This window comes from Micromesistius poutassou (assembly GCF_964030765.1).
Source record: "Micromesistius poutassou genome assembly, chromosome: 6".
NCBI classification, from domain to species: domain Eukaryota; kingdom Metazoa; phylum Chordata; class Actinopteri; order Gadiformes; family Gadidae; genus Micromesistius; species Micromesistius poutassou.
In genome coordinates, this window is record NC_140276.1 from 13,727,723 (window position 1) to 13,741,019 (window position 13,297).

A 13,297-nucleotide genomic window follows, 5' to 3' on the forward strand; every position below is an offset into this window, starting at 1 on the left:
CAGTTGCACCAATATGCCATGTCCCCAAATAATAAAAAGAAAGTATTTGGGGACATGGCATATTGGTGAAACTGCAGCCTTAAAGCATTAATCTGAGGAGAGACTATTAAGAGAAAGGAGGCGAAATTAGATGAGAGAAGAGCAAGAAGAGGCGATAGTAGATGAGAGAAGAGCAAGAAGAGGCGATAGTAGATGAGAGAAGTGAAAATACAAAAAAACATAGTTTTAGTCCTACAGACAGTTAGTTTCTGACTAATGGCATCTGTGGTAAGCCGTTGTCAAGACAACCAGTCAGCTATTTCCTTAAGGCCCAGAGACAAACAGGAAGGCTCAGAACTAAGAACAGCAACTGAAACTGAAACAGCAGCCAGGGTTTTTTTTGGAGGCTATGAACGCTGGGGTGAAGTGGCAGACCAGTCATCTGTGGTGCAACCGTTGCAACAAAGACAGTAAAGGTTTCAGCCGCACCATTTCAGCCCGGGCACTGTGCAAGGCATGCCACCATTTCATGGATTGTGTGAGAAATATACCCATCTTTATTTCAGCAAGATGTGTTTGACTGTCAAAACTGAACAATATTTAAGAGTAATTAACTCATAATATACTAATTAATAAAATATCCTTTGCATTTATCTGCCATCAGGTCAATATTGAGTAAAGCGTTTCTAAAGTCATGATGGACGTTTACTCTGCACAATTTCATCATAGGAACAACAAAATGCTTAAAATGTTGTTTCTTGTTTCTGCATAATGTACATAACATTTATACATTGTTCACTGTCCATATGGCCATATTTTTTGGCCATATGAATGTATCAATTCCCAAGTGATCAAAATATCGCCCACTTCACATTAACACCAACAAAAGAATAAATAAAAGTCCTTTATTGTGATTTAGTAGTTGATCCACAGGTAAGATAGAATCCACACTGTAGGGCGGAGTATAACCAGTCAGAGCCAGTGCTGTGTGAAAACCTCTTGCTGTCCATACAAATGACTGTTTCAAAGCGGCAGTGATTCATGACCGAGGCCTCACTCACACTGGTCCCCGAGGAAGTTCAGTAAAATGGAGGGGGAATTATTAGATTTTCTATAATCTCTCTTGATAAAAATATTGAAAGAAGTAGGGTCCAGAGAGTAGGGCCCTCTACTCTAACACATGGGATATTTTGTGGTGTGTGATCTTACAACCTTTTGGACAATACATATAATTTTGATTGAACACATTGAAAATTCATGGTGCAAAGTATCAGCAGGCGAGCATAAGCCGATCTAAAAACATAGGTTATGATGATGGATTTTCATCTTGGTTGAAGGAAATACAATTATAATTGATCAAGTCACATTCAATCGTTCACTCTGTTCATTTTTCAGGTTCACAACTTAAGAACTTCCCTTTATAAAATGCATAAATGATAAATGCATCTATGCAGAAAGGGGCTCAGGGTTTAAGTGCACTTTGGTCGTTTATTTGACAGACCTAGATTAATTCACAGACTAAACAGACAAACAGGCAAATAGGACGGAGATATTCATAAAAAAAGGGGGCTAAATAAATCAATTAATAAATTGTATTATACTTGAAATATTTAGAAACAATAGTAAAATTTGGAAAAACACTGATTGAAAACGGATAATATGGGACAATCCATATAAATATACCACTTGTGGTATTAATTTCCCATTTACCTGGTCTGACGTCAAGTAACAAAAGTACAAGATATGCTTTTAAAGTTGAACAGAAAAAGCAAACAATACATTGAGAAGTTTTTCAAAGCTGGTCCTAATCTGATTAAAACCCTTAATTTGTAATCAATACCACATTGTCCCATATATTACCCTCTGGAAATTGTTGTCAAATACAGATTTTGCTCACAAGACTGCAAATTCAATCATTTTCAAGCACTTCTCCTGTGTCACAGTGAACCATTACCTTATACGATCTCATCATATAGAATCTCTGTGCTTGCTTTTTTTAAGGGGGGGGGACATTTCATAAGTTTCTATTTCGGGATTAAAATAAAAAGTGGTTAACCAGTGGGTACAGCAAAATACAGTGTCATCTAGTGTATCAGCTGCACCACACAGCTACCAACACATATCAACGCTATTTACAAAAACATGCTTGTAGTTCAGGTATACCTCTGTCCTGTCCTTTACACATCACAACCGGCATTCAAACAACAAACTAATTATCATTCAATGAAACTCACTAGTAATGGAATTATTGTCATCTCCATCCTTCCAGCTAGCCACAAAGGACCCTCTCTGCTATTTCTGCAACTCCAACTATGTTTTTTTGTATTACCTAGCATGTGCAGGGGTCACAATAAATGTGCCTCAGGAAAACAGGCACTGCAATTTTTGAAGGCACAAATCATCTATAAGGCTTGTCTAGTCGATTTCTTATATGCACACACACACACACACACACACACGAGCTGTTCATAAGGTGCAAAAGCATCTGAAAGACACACATATTTCTACATACTGTAGAGCGAGAAAGGAGGAGAGGGAGATAAAAAGTGACCAACAAGGTCACAGCCGATAAGTCAGCGGGTCCGCCTGCTTGTTGGGTTGTTTATCTACATTCATGTCCCAGTGTGAATGCTCCAGGGTCTGCCATCGCTGGGGAAGGACGGCCCAACTGACGGACAGAAAGAAGGAGGCTTTCCTACTACATGGGTTCATATTTGGCTTTTTCTGAAATTATTTACCCATTAAAAAAAAAAACGATGAAAAAAAAAAAAAAAGATCCCTGCGATTCTTTGATGCATGTCACCGCCGGCAGAGCTGATGTGCCAGCCGACATCCGAGTTCACGTAGAATATTGCATTCAGTCCCTTGTCAGAAACCCACCGCTTTGTCTTTGCCAAAGTCGAGTGACTCAAGACGCCACCGTGACGCGGCCCCAGAGTGGGACCCTGAGATCCCCCCCCCCCCCCCGCCGCCCAGCTCCCTGAAGTTGGGTCCCGGGGGGGGGGGGGGGGGGGGGGGGCTGTATAAACCTCCGTCACCACCGCCCTGATGTGTCCACAAAAAAACAATGCGTGTCGGCGTCCTTCCTACGCAGTGTTCGAACCTGATGACGGCCTGTGCACGGGTCAGAGGTCAGGAGGAGCTGACGTCGGAGGTCTTCATGATGACGCTGGCGCGGACCTCGTGGCCGGTGGTGCCGGGCTTCGACTTGACGTAGCGCGTGGTCCACTTGTCGGCGCGGTAACTGATGAGCGGGTTGGGGTCCTGGATGGTGGTGATGCGCAGGTTGGGCCGGTTGGGGGCCATGAAGCTGGACATGCCGGGGAGGGGGCCCGACGGCATGCGCAGGATGGACGAGCTGTAGCTCCGCATCCAGGCGCCGCTCGCGCCCTGGGAGTGGAGAGCACAGTTAACATCCGGACCGGCTCGGTCTAGAGGGAGACGCACCGGGCCTCAACCATTAGTTGAACATTCTAACCGACGTCGCGATGTAACAGGACGCGATTTGCACATCGCAACGGCTGCGGAAAAAATAAGTACAATTGAAATGCTTACTTAGGTACTTAGCCGGAACTTTAAAAAGAAAAGAAAAACCGCAATCGCAATATTGGTCGAAATAATCGCAATTCGATTATTTCCCCAAATTTTCCCCAAAGCAGTGAAAGGAAAGGTGAGCCTCTAATCTGAGCCCAGGTTCACGACCTGGAAACACAGGAAAAGCCTGTTTGATACTTTGAGCACATTGTATTAGTCTCTGTCATAACGGCCAGAGGCAAATAACGAGTCCAATTTCAAAACAATGGCGGTGTCTCAATGGTGAGGAGGCTTTGTGTCACCTTGCCACTAAAAAAAGATCACATTGGAGCTGACTTCAAAGTTACTATGCTAGCTGTTTGATTATAACGCTTTGTTGAAAACGATTAAATTGTGGGATTTAATTATGGGATATCCTGCAACCACTGAGGAACCATCATATGCCTCCTTCAATTTTTTTCTAAATCCAAGTGCCTAGTTATGTGTCCTTCTAGTTCACCACCTATTTAGGAGGCATCTTCGTATTCTAAGACCCAGCCATTGTGTCAGCCACATCTCAAACTGTTCAGTGTTGCCACCCCGGCTTCAGTGCTTGGAATCCCTTCTTTAAGCATGTTTGCATAGTTGAATGCAGTGCAGCCAAAAAAAGACTAATATTTATATGGCTGTGGTGTATTTCCTTGGCCTGGCTGTTCAAATGTAATCAATTTATGTGGAAGGGTGTAAACATTGAGAGATCAAAATGCAAAAACAGGAATGAGAACATCAATCAAATGGAGAGTGAGAGTGAGAGAGATCAGAATGTTAATGATTTACAGTTTGTGGAAAGCCCCTCCTCCTTTGTCTTTCTCCACAACAGGATGCATGAATGCTGTGTATGCGTCCATGTCCTCCAATGCACGTGCACTGGCGCACACACACACACACACACACACACACACACACACACACACACACACACACACACACACACACACACACACACACACACACACACACACACACACACACACACACACACACACACAACAGTAAGTCTGGGCCAAGCCTTAAACAGGTAAAGACCTGTTTATATCTGTGGATCACGTCAGTTAATGATTCATCCATCTCTCTTTCACTCCCCCACTCTCTCTCTCTTTAGCGTGTTTGGCTGCATGCCTGCAGGTGAATGTGTGTGCATGAGTCTCACCTCTCCTGCATCTTCTGTCTCACTGTTCAAGCTATCTGTGTCACTGTCTGTAGACAAAGAGAACCAGTTATTGAAAACCAGAAACCAAAATAAAAAAAATCTGTTTTGCTTCAAAAAGAGGAAGGAGAATGTGAGGACTGTTTGTGGGATTGTGTAACATTTGCATTAAAACGCAACAGATCTGGATCTGCTGGAAAGACCGGTCTGAGGACACCAGACTGTTTATACTGAAAGAAGGAGGGAGGGAGGGAGGGAGGGAGGGAGGGAGAGGGCGGGCAGGAGAGGATAAGTGGAAGTACAGAAGCACAGTGAAAGAGTAAACAGCGTGTTGTTGTCACAGAGACAACAGAGTGAAATACGTTTTTATTTATAGAATATTGAATAAGCTGAATGTTCAAAGGTATTAAAACGTAAGCAACAAACAATCATAGTGGATTCGCAAACCTTTGGTTGAACTACTAATGTTAACATTGCCAAATAAGATAAGTACGCCTTTATAACGCATGTCGTTGTCTATTGGTTATGATTGAGCTTTGTGGAGTTGCACTTTGTTCGACATACATTTTCGGTATCAGTGATCTTTTTTACTGTAGCTATCTCTTTAGAATGATATAACCCCTGCTCATAAATCACATACCCAATGTTATGCATCATAATTTGAAAGATAACATACAGTGACGATGGGGACAATAAAAGGACAAGGTAGAATTATTATAGGCCCCTATTCATCTTAAAGTTTATAATAATTAATAATACATCAAACAATCACTTAACAAAGAAACTAATTGCTTTGAAGACCAAAAAACATGTAAACTCAGTTTTCAAATTTTGCAACAGACAACAATTTTATAGAAATGAAATACTGGGTAAGACTCACAAAGGTATGTTAAAATAAGTTTAAATAAGTGAACCCCCGATTTCTGGGGGGAACCCTATGAAATCAAAACTTATTTATGGGCTGAGAGTTCTGGAAAGGAGGGGGGCCTTGTTATCCCCATGGTTACGACCCATGCCCACTTTGTGATGCTTTTAAAGCTAGTATTGACCCTTAAAGATAATTCTTAAAGAATAACTTTTAAATAGTTCCTAACTGCCTTATCTGCAATTCAATTAGTCATTAAAGGTGCCATGACATGCCACCAGGTGTGGTGTGATAGATGTGTGATGGATGGATGAGCAACGTTTGCTACAGTCCACTGGGTAGGCTGCTAGACTGATCAATCCAGCACATCTAGGTGGACACGCCCACTTCCTGCCCCATATGATGTCATATGGGGCAGACTTCCAAAATGGCTTGTAACGGCTAATCACACCACACCTGGTGGCATGTCATGGCACCTTTAACAAGAACCTTTAATTTTTCTTAAAACTTTGGTAACATTATCCAATCATCTAAGATCAATTTCAGACATTTGTGACGGTTACTAAATAACACATTCATTATTCATTAAGAGAAAACCCTCGTCAAATATTTTCATGATGCTCAAAACCAACAAAGGAACTTAAAAAGTGTCACAAAGTTGGTGTGGGTCGTTACCATGGGGATAACGCTAAAATTAAAACTGCTAAAACGGTCAGCCCAGAAGGGATTTATTTTTATCTCATATTGTTCAAACACAGAGAGTTCAAGGACATAACATGTTAAGAAGTAATTCTGCACCATAATAACAATAATAACAATAAGTAGACTCCAGAGAAGTGAATCCCTAGTATCAAAGTCTAGGCTGATGTCTTTTTCTACATCATGAAAATATCAATAGTAACATACGAAGTAGCAACACCTTATAATAAGATACAATTGAATATTGGTTCATGTCCTGTGTGTGTGTGTGTGTGTGTGTGTGTGTGTGTGTGTGTGTGTGTGTGTGTGTGTGTGTGTGTGTGTGCGGGGGGTCTCACCACAGAATGAAGACACGGGCGAGATCTGGAGCGGGTAGGGGTGGGAGGAGCTGACTATCTGCTCTTCGTTCTCAGTGGTCACCTCGATTGTCTGACAGACGAACGGCAGCTGCTCGCTGGTGATCAGGTGCTCCCCTATTGGATAGTGGAGACCTGCGGGCGGTCATGGGCCGTGATGTGAGTTAGTGCACCGATCGGGCACTAGACACAACGCCTTGTGTGGTTAACTTTCACTCAAGTCATACGTCGCAGTAACCAATACAATCGTCATATTCATCCATAGAAAGCAATCTCTTCCATTTCCTTCATCCCATTGGCCAAAACAATTTGACCAATACACCAAGGTTGTATTTTAATGTGCAGTGTTTCCCATACATAGACCAATGTGTGGCGCAGCGCCACAGATTCAACAACGAGCGCCACAAATTGATTCTGCTTTTTTTATTTCAACACGATTTTTAAGTATAAATATCTCACGCTCTCACAACAAATGTCACGCCAAAAAAAGAAAAATACCCGTTAGATCTCTCGTTGCTTCGGACAAGCGCTAAATTGCTGCGGATGTCACCCCCCCTGTCAAATCCCGTCCACCCGCAATCCAACACAACAATCCCATCCTCCCGCAATCCAACTCCCGCCCGCAATCCAACTCCCCCCCCCCACCCTGTTATAATGTAAGCATTATAGAATTCTACAGAGTCTCACTCCGGCCAAAAACCAAAAGTTGCCAACCCTGCAGGGGGGCACCACACATTGCTACCTGGTCTGTGGGAAACACTGATGTGCACATGAACCGTAGCCATGTAATAAAGTAGTGTAACAAAATAGGTCAAAATGACTTATGGCAACCGGCCCAACTGATCCCCCCCAGAGCGTTTCCCCGGTGAAAACGTGCAGCTCTGGACCATAACTGGGTTCTGAACCAGAGTCTCCTCCTCACCCAGGTTGCTGTCCAGCTTTCGGCCGTCCTCCTCCTCACACACTTCCTCCTTGATGTCCACCGCCATCATCGCCTCTCCCGTGTCCTCGGCCTGTGACAAAGCACTCCATGTCACCAGGACGTCCACTGGGGGTTTGTGTTTAACAGTAAAGTTCAGCGGTGCACTTTTTACATGAAAGGGAAGCGGTTCTACCATATCAGAGTACATTTACATTTGGGCATTTAGCAGACATCCAAAGGGACTTTGGATAAAACGGTTCATACACACATTCCCACACCGACGGCGGAGTCAACCATACAAGGCGACAGCCGGCTCGTCGGGAGCAGTCAGGGTGAGGCGTCTCGCTCAGGGACACCTCGACACGGCTCCCCGGAAGGTTGCTAGTTTGATCCCCGGCTCCTCGGAGGAGCCGGGGATCAAACTAGCAACCTTCCGGTTACCAGCCAACGCGCTCGACCTCCTGAGCTAAGCGTACTGAGAGCACTGCACCACGTACACATATTGGAGAGAAAACGTCTGCAACCCCCGGAAAAGTTAAACCATCCATTTCATTGGACCAGGATTTGCGTCCACCATCCATCCAAATTTACCTTGAAGTCGCCTTCTTTAGCCGCCTTGGGCTTCCCGTTCTTCTTCTTTCCTGTTTAGTCAGATACACACGAAAAACACACACACACACACACACACACACACATTTCAGAAACCATCAGATAGCACTGCAGAATACAGCAAACTTCCTGGTGAAGTGTGAGAGAAGCTCCTCCTCCTGCCTGGTGACCCCGCCCACCTTTCTTGTTGCTCCTCTCCGAGGAGGAGAGCATCTTGTAGACCCTGAAGGCGTTGGTGCCCTTCTTGATGCTCTTGTCCTTCACCTCCTCCATGTCTGGCAGGCTGTTCACCGCACAGCGGAAGTTGGCCTTCCACGTCTTGGGGTCCGGGCGGTCCACGCCTTGCTGGTACTTACCTGACACACACACACACACACACACACACACACACACAGACACACACACACACACACACACACACACACACACACACACACACACACACACACACACACACACACACACACACACACACACACACACAGTTCATCTCATTAACCTATGCTAGTGCATAGGTTAGTAAACAAGTAGTTATTAACTCACATGTGTGTGTTAATAGCAATAATCAGCAATTCTTTGTTATGTGTGACGTAAGGAAGTAAAATTTATTTATGAAGCACATTTCTAACAGTTGGCACTGACCAAAGTGCTGTACATAGTGCATTCAGTAGGTAAAAAGAACTACTACTACTACACCACCAACCTACCTGGCTAGCTACTAAACACAGCCATCGCCCTCATTTATATAGAATGAATGATAGGTCTTTTCCATATACATTCTTAGGGATTCTGTCATATTCTGTGGATCTTTTGGATAGTACTGTAACCTTCACGTTGGGCAGTTAGTGCCCAGCAAGGCAAGGCAAGCCAACTTTATTTATATAGCACTTTTCATACACAAGGCAGACTCAAAGTGCTTCACATATAAACATTGTCATTCAATAAAAGAAAATAATAGAAAAGTAAAAAAGTAGTCAGTAGTAAAAAAGTAAAATAGATTGAAAGAAAATAAAGGCAAAGTAAAAAAAAAAAAAAGCATAAAAAAAAGCAAGGTGTGTATTCACTGACTGTAGGCACATGGGCTAGTACTGTGAGCTAGTACTGTGGGCACATGGGCTAGTACTGTGAGCTAGTACTGTGGGCACATGGGCTAGTACTGTGAGCTAGTACTGTGGGCACATGGGCTAGTACTGTGAGCTAGTACTGTGGGCACATGGGCTAGTACTGTGAGCTAGTACTGTGGGCCCTGTCCCTTACCGGTGTGTATGGCCCACTTCATGAAGAGCGGAGCGTCTTTCTGCAGATCCCAGCCATGGCGCGCCGCGTGCATCCATGGGATCTGGAAGATCTTCTTTTCCTGAAATAAATGAATCACACACACACGGTTGATGACCCCACCCTCCGACCAATCAACAGAGGCGGATGAGATAAGCATCACACTGCTCGCATTTCAACAAAACACATTGAGATAACGTCAATGGAGATTAATGGACAAAAGGACAATCATAACTTGTCAAAACTCATGTGGAAATGCCTGTGTCTTCAGTCGGTGAGGATAAAGCAGAACTAAAAGACGATCAGTTGTGGTAGTAAATGGCCGAGTCTTGCTGACAGCATTGTTCTCCATACATTTTGCACTCACCCTACAATGCAACCCCACTTAGTGCACGAGAGTGTGTGAGTGTGAGTGTGTGCGGACTCACCTTGTTGACCCACTTGAGTCCTGGTATCAGACAGGAATTTATCTGCTCTTCTAACCATGGCCGCATTCGCATCCTCTCCACCGGCATGGTATCCTACACACACACACACACACACACACACACACACACACACACACACACACACACACACACACACACACACACACACACACACACACACACACACACACACACACACACACACACACACACACAAACACACACACACACACTTACATTGTGCAATTGACCAATTCTATGAATATTAGGGAAGATAGTGTACAATGTGTATCTTCCTATCTTCCTACTTTCTCTATGTTCTTTATATTAAAACTTTAATAACTATAGTATTTTAATAGCAACACCTCATGATAAATTACTTGATTAATCTAATATTATTTTATATATATATTACATTATTATATTATTTTTTTTATATATTTAACCAAGGATTAGGCTCGAACTGTTGTTTTTCCTAATGCAACTAGCTTGGTCTTTGGAAGGAATAGTAGTTTAAAACCTAAGTACAAATACATATACGGGGAAACATGTACATTTATAAACAGGAAACAGGATATGTCTTCAAAGACGCAATCAAATCCATGAAAGCGATCGGCTCCTAATCGTCTTATTGCACCAGTGGAGAAGAGATCCGCCGTGCATGCGGTGCAGTCTGATTACATGGCCATCATTTTGGAGCCATCAATCACACTGGTCTTCAAGACCAAAGGTTATCAAATCGTAAATCAAGGAATCCATTTTCGAACAATTAACAGCATACAGCTATTGAGTTCTAGGATTTCTTCCATAGTGATAAAGGGAGGGGTTTTTTGCCCTCTTGGGGCTAGGGTAAGGGGGGGGGGGGTCATAAATATACGGCCTTTGAGACTGTACCTGTGATTAAGGGCAATGCAGATAAAGCTGAACAGAATTGAATACAATGAATGTTTTTGGACGTAGACATTCCCATTTGTATCAAGTTCCGGAGAAAATGATACCTAAGAAAATGCCAATGTCATGACGTCATGACAACTGTGGTGCCAGAGAGGATTAAAAGTTAGGACCACATGGTGCTAGGGGAAACAGGGTGTTACCATCTTGGCCCATGCTCCTCCTCACCTACAGTAGTTTCATCATGTAACAGAGATGTAGCAGCTCATTAGATTTGGTTTCCTTTCAATAATAATGTGGTTCAATTAATTCATTAAAATAATTTGCAATCAGCTCCTCCCCCTAATTCCAGTGCGGAGCTCTCAAAACGAATTATATTTTTTATATTTTTTTATCTCAATCTCCCAACACAGAGAAATGTTTTCTGTGTTGTATTGGGAGAGGGTTGATAATGATGCATTAACCTGGACAGGGGTCACAACTGTACACTATTAATTAAACTGCCTAATGCACATTTTGCTACTGCTTTCGTTTAAAGGTTGACTTCACGTAATGACTGGATTCCTGAGGCTTTAAGTGTCATTCTACCATGGTAACGACAGTGACGGGCTGATAGGACGCTTACCTCACCGTAACTCTCTTCCTGATTATACCTCTCGGTGTGTGACATCCCGTCCTGAGTAGCAGTATCACAATAGCCCTGCATATCAAAATACCCAGCAAACCAAAGGGATTTCTTTAATATTATATTATGATAAGTATCTGGGTTTAAGAATGATGTGATTGTAGGTGCGTGGCCCTCTCACAACAAGCAAAGGAAATGCACAGCCTTTCTTAAAACGCCGGGCACCATTGAAATCAGCACATATTGTATGCAATACATTATTGGAACTTAACTAGTCACCAGAATCCTTGCAGCCATCGGCCGTTGCTCTAACCTCTATCAGACGTAATGTCATCGCTACAAGCATGGGACTGCTAGGTTGGTATAGTATTGTTACATCATATGAACAACTTCATACCATCTGGTAGCTGCAAACTCTTCTAACACCATTACCCGAATCCCAATGTTGTAACAGTGTTAGAATGCACTGGTGGTAACTTTTGCACGCAAAAAGGTTACAGCATTCAGTTATTACTGCACTACAAACGGTGTGTGTGTGTGTGTGTGTGTGTGTGTGTGTGTGTGTGTGTGTGTGTGTGTGTGTGTGTGTGTGTGTGTGTGTGTGTGTGTGTGCGCGCGCGCGCGCGCGCGCGCGTACTTGCTCTCAAATAAAGTCACAATCTGAGTTGGGTCCCTGTGTGATCGAAATCTGTCTAAACCTATACAGAGACACTCCCTGCAACATCCCAGCACACGCGCGTTGTGGTACTGGTTCATAATATCAGATCTGTTGACATGTCGGGTTATTTAAGGTCGATCTGGTGGGACTGGGAGACGTAGCTTACGTTTCAGTCCAAGAGGTTCAGCGAGCACGGTTAAAACACCAATATATCATGTTAAAACACCAATATATCAAGTTAAAACATCATGTAATACATCAACCACTTAAAGTTCAGCATGTTGCATTAAGTAAATTGAGGTTTTCAACGGATCAACGAGAATAAACTGTACGGTACCTGCAGTACAGCCTCACTGTCGGCGCAGTCTGCAGCACATGCATCCGAACCATCATCCACTATGCTGGACATTTCTATTCTCTAGGTTTGAATTCAGTTCCTCAGAGAACAACCAGAAGCTTTCGATCACCTGGAGCGGAGAACCGTTCCCTGGTTCAGCATTTGGCACTAAAGAGTTAACAGTGCGCCTTTCCTCTCGGCGCGTCTCTCGAAGCCAAGCAAAAGTGAAATCAGATAGAGAAAGACAGTTTCACTTGTGCCAGCGCTCGGCACAAATGCGGAAATAAAGAGTTGACTACCTGTGAAGTTCCCCCCCGCGGATCTGCACCCTCGCCTCGTCCCGCTTCCAACTCAGTCACACACAGTGTCGACGAGTCGCTGTTCCTAGTGTCCGTAATGTTTGTTATTTTTGTATTAGTTCTGGTTTAAGAAGAAACGTTTGACGGAGCCATGGTGTTTATCTCCAGAAGAACGAAACCAAAAGCAAGGCTCGGCGGCGGCGGCGGCGCTCGCGCTGGAAATCCCCGAGTCTCTGCTCGCGGCGCGACCATTTGCTGCTTGGCGGAAGTCCTTGGTGCGCCTGCGCAGGGCGCCCGAGATCAGAACAACAAACCGCCCCGATTTCGTTTTCATTTCCTCAATCCTGCCACATTGACGCACGTCTCCTCTGTCGCTGAAACGAAACCAGCGACCTTTCTGTGGGGCTGGGGTGTTTAAAACCAGACTGAAGAAACCCGAGAAACTGTTTTCTAACGGAGGACAATGTTTAGTTTAGGTCAGGTGGTGTGAAGACATGTTGACTCAAGAGTTGGTTCAGAATCTTTTCTGCTGACTCACAACTGCTGGTTAACAGGGCGCAGCGCGCCATCTAGTGGCCGCTTTTAGAAACGACCAAGAAGGAAAGTCATTCGATGACGCCTCAATATATGATAA

General features: G+C 43.8%; 1 protein-coding gene across 3 annotated transcripts; it reads right to left on the reverse strand.

Annotated features, from left to right (window-relative positions):
* Positions 1 to 870: 870 nt before the first annotated feature.
* Positions 871 to 12,915, reverse strand: irf2b (interferon regulatory factor 2b). Of its 3 annotated transcripts, XM_084469396.1 has the most exons (10): positions 12,365 to 12,582; positions 11,370 to 11,444; positions 9,854 to 9,946; positions 9,408 to 9,507; positions 8,330 to 8,506; positions 8,133 to 8,182; positions 7,542 to 7,632; positions 6,602 to 6,754; positions 4,703 to 4,749; positions 871 to 3,369 (listed from the first exon to the last, which is right to left on the reverse strand). In XM_084469396.1, exons 1-10 carry the CDS (start codon positions 12,434 to 12,436, stop codon positions 3,112 to 3,114), a joined length of 1,116 nt encoding a protein of 371 aa, XP_084325522.1. In that variant the 5' UTR covers positions 12,437 to 12,582; the 3' UTR covers positions 871 to 3,111. The 3 variants fall into 3 exon arrangements, with proteins under 3 accessions (XP_084325522.1, XP_084325524.1, XP_084325523.1); XM_084469398.1 differs by lacking the exons at positions 11,370 to 11,444; positions 12,365 to 12,582 and adding an exon at positions 12,664 to 12,915; XM_084469397.1 differs by lacking the exon at positions 11,370 to 11,444.
* Between the last annotated feature and the right edge of the window lie 382 nt (positions 12,916 to 13,297).

Coding starts and splice junctions, on each gene's coding strand:
- irf2b (XM_084469396.1), bottom strand. CDS start 12,436: ATGTCCAGCATAGTGGATGATGGTTCGGATGCATGTGCTGCAGACTGC. Junction 8,507..9,407: donor GAAGTGGGCCATACACACCG/GTAAGGGACAGG, acceptor TGTGTGTGTCAG/GTAAGTACCAGCAAGGCGTG. Junction 8,183..8,329: donor GGAGAGGAGCAACAAGAAAG/GTGGGCGGGGTC, acceptor CTGACTAAACAG/GAAAGAAGAAGAACGGGAAG.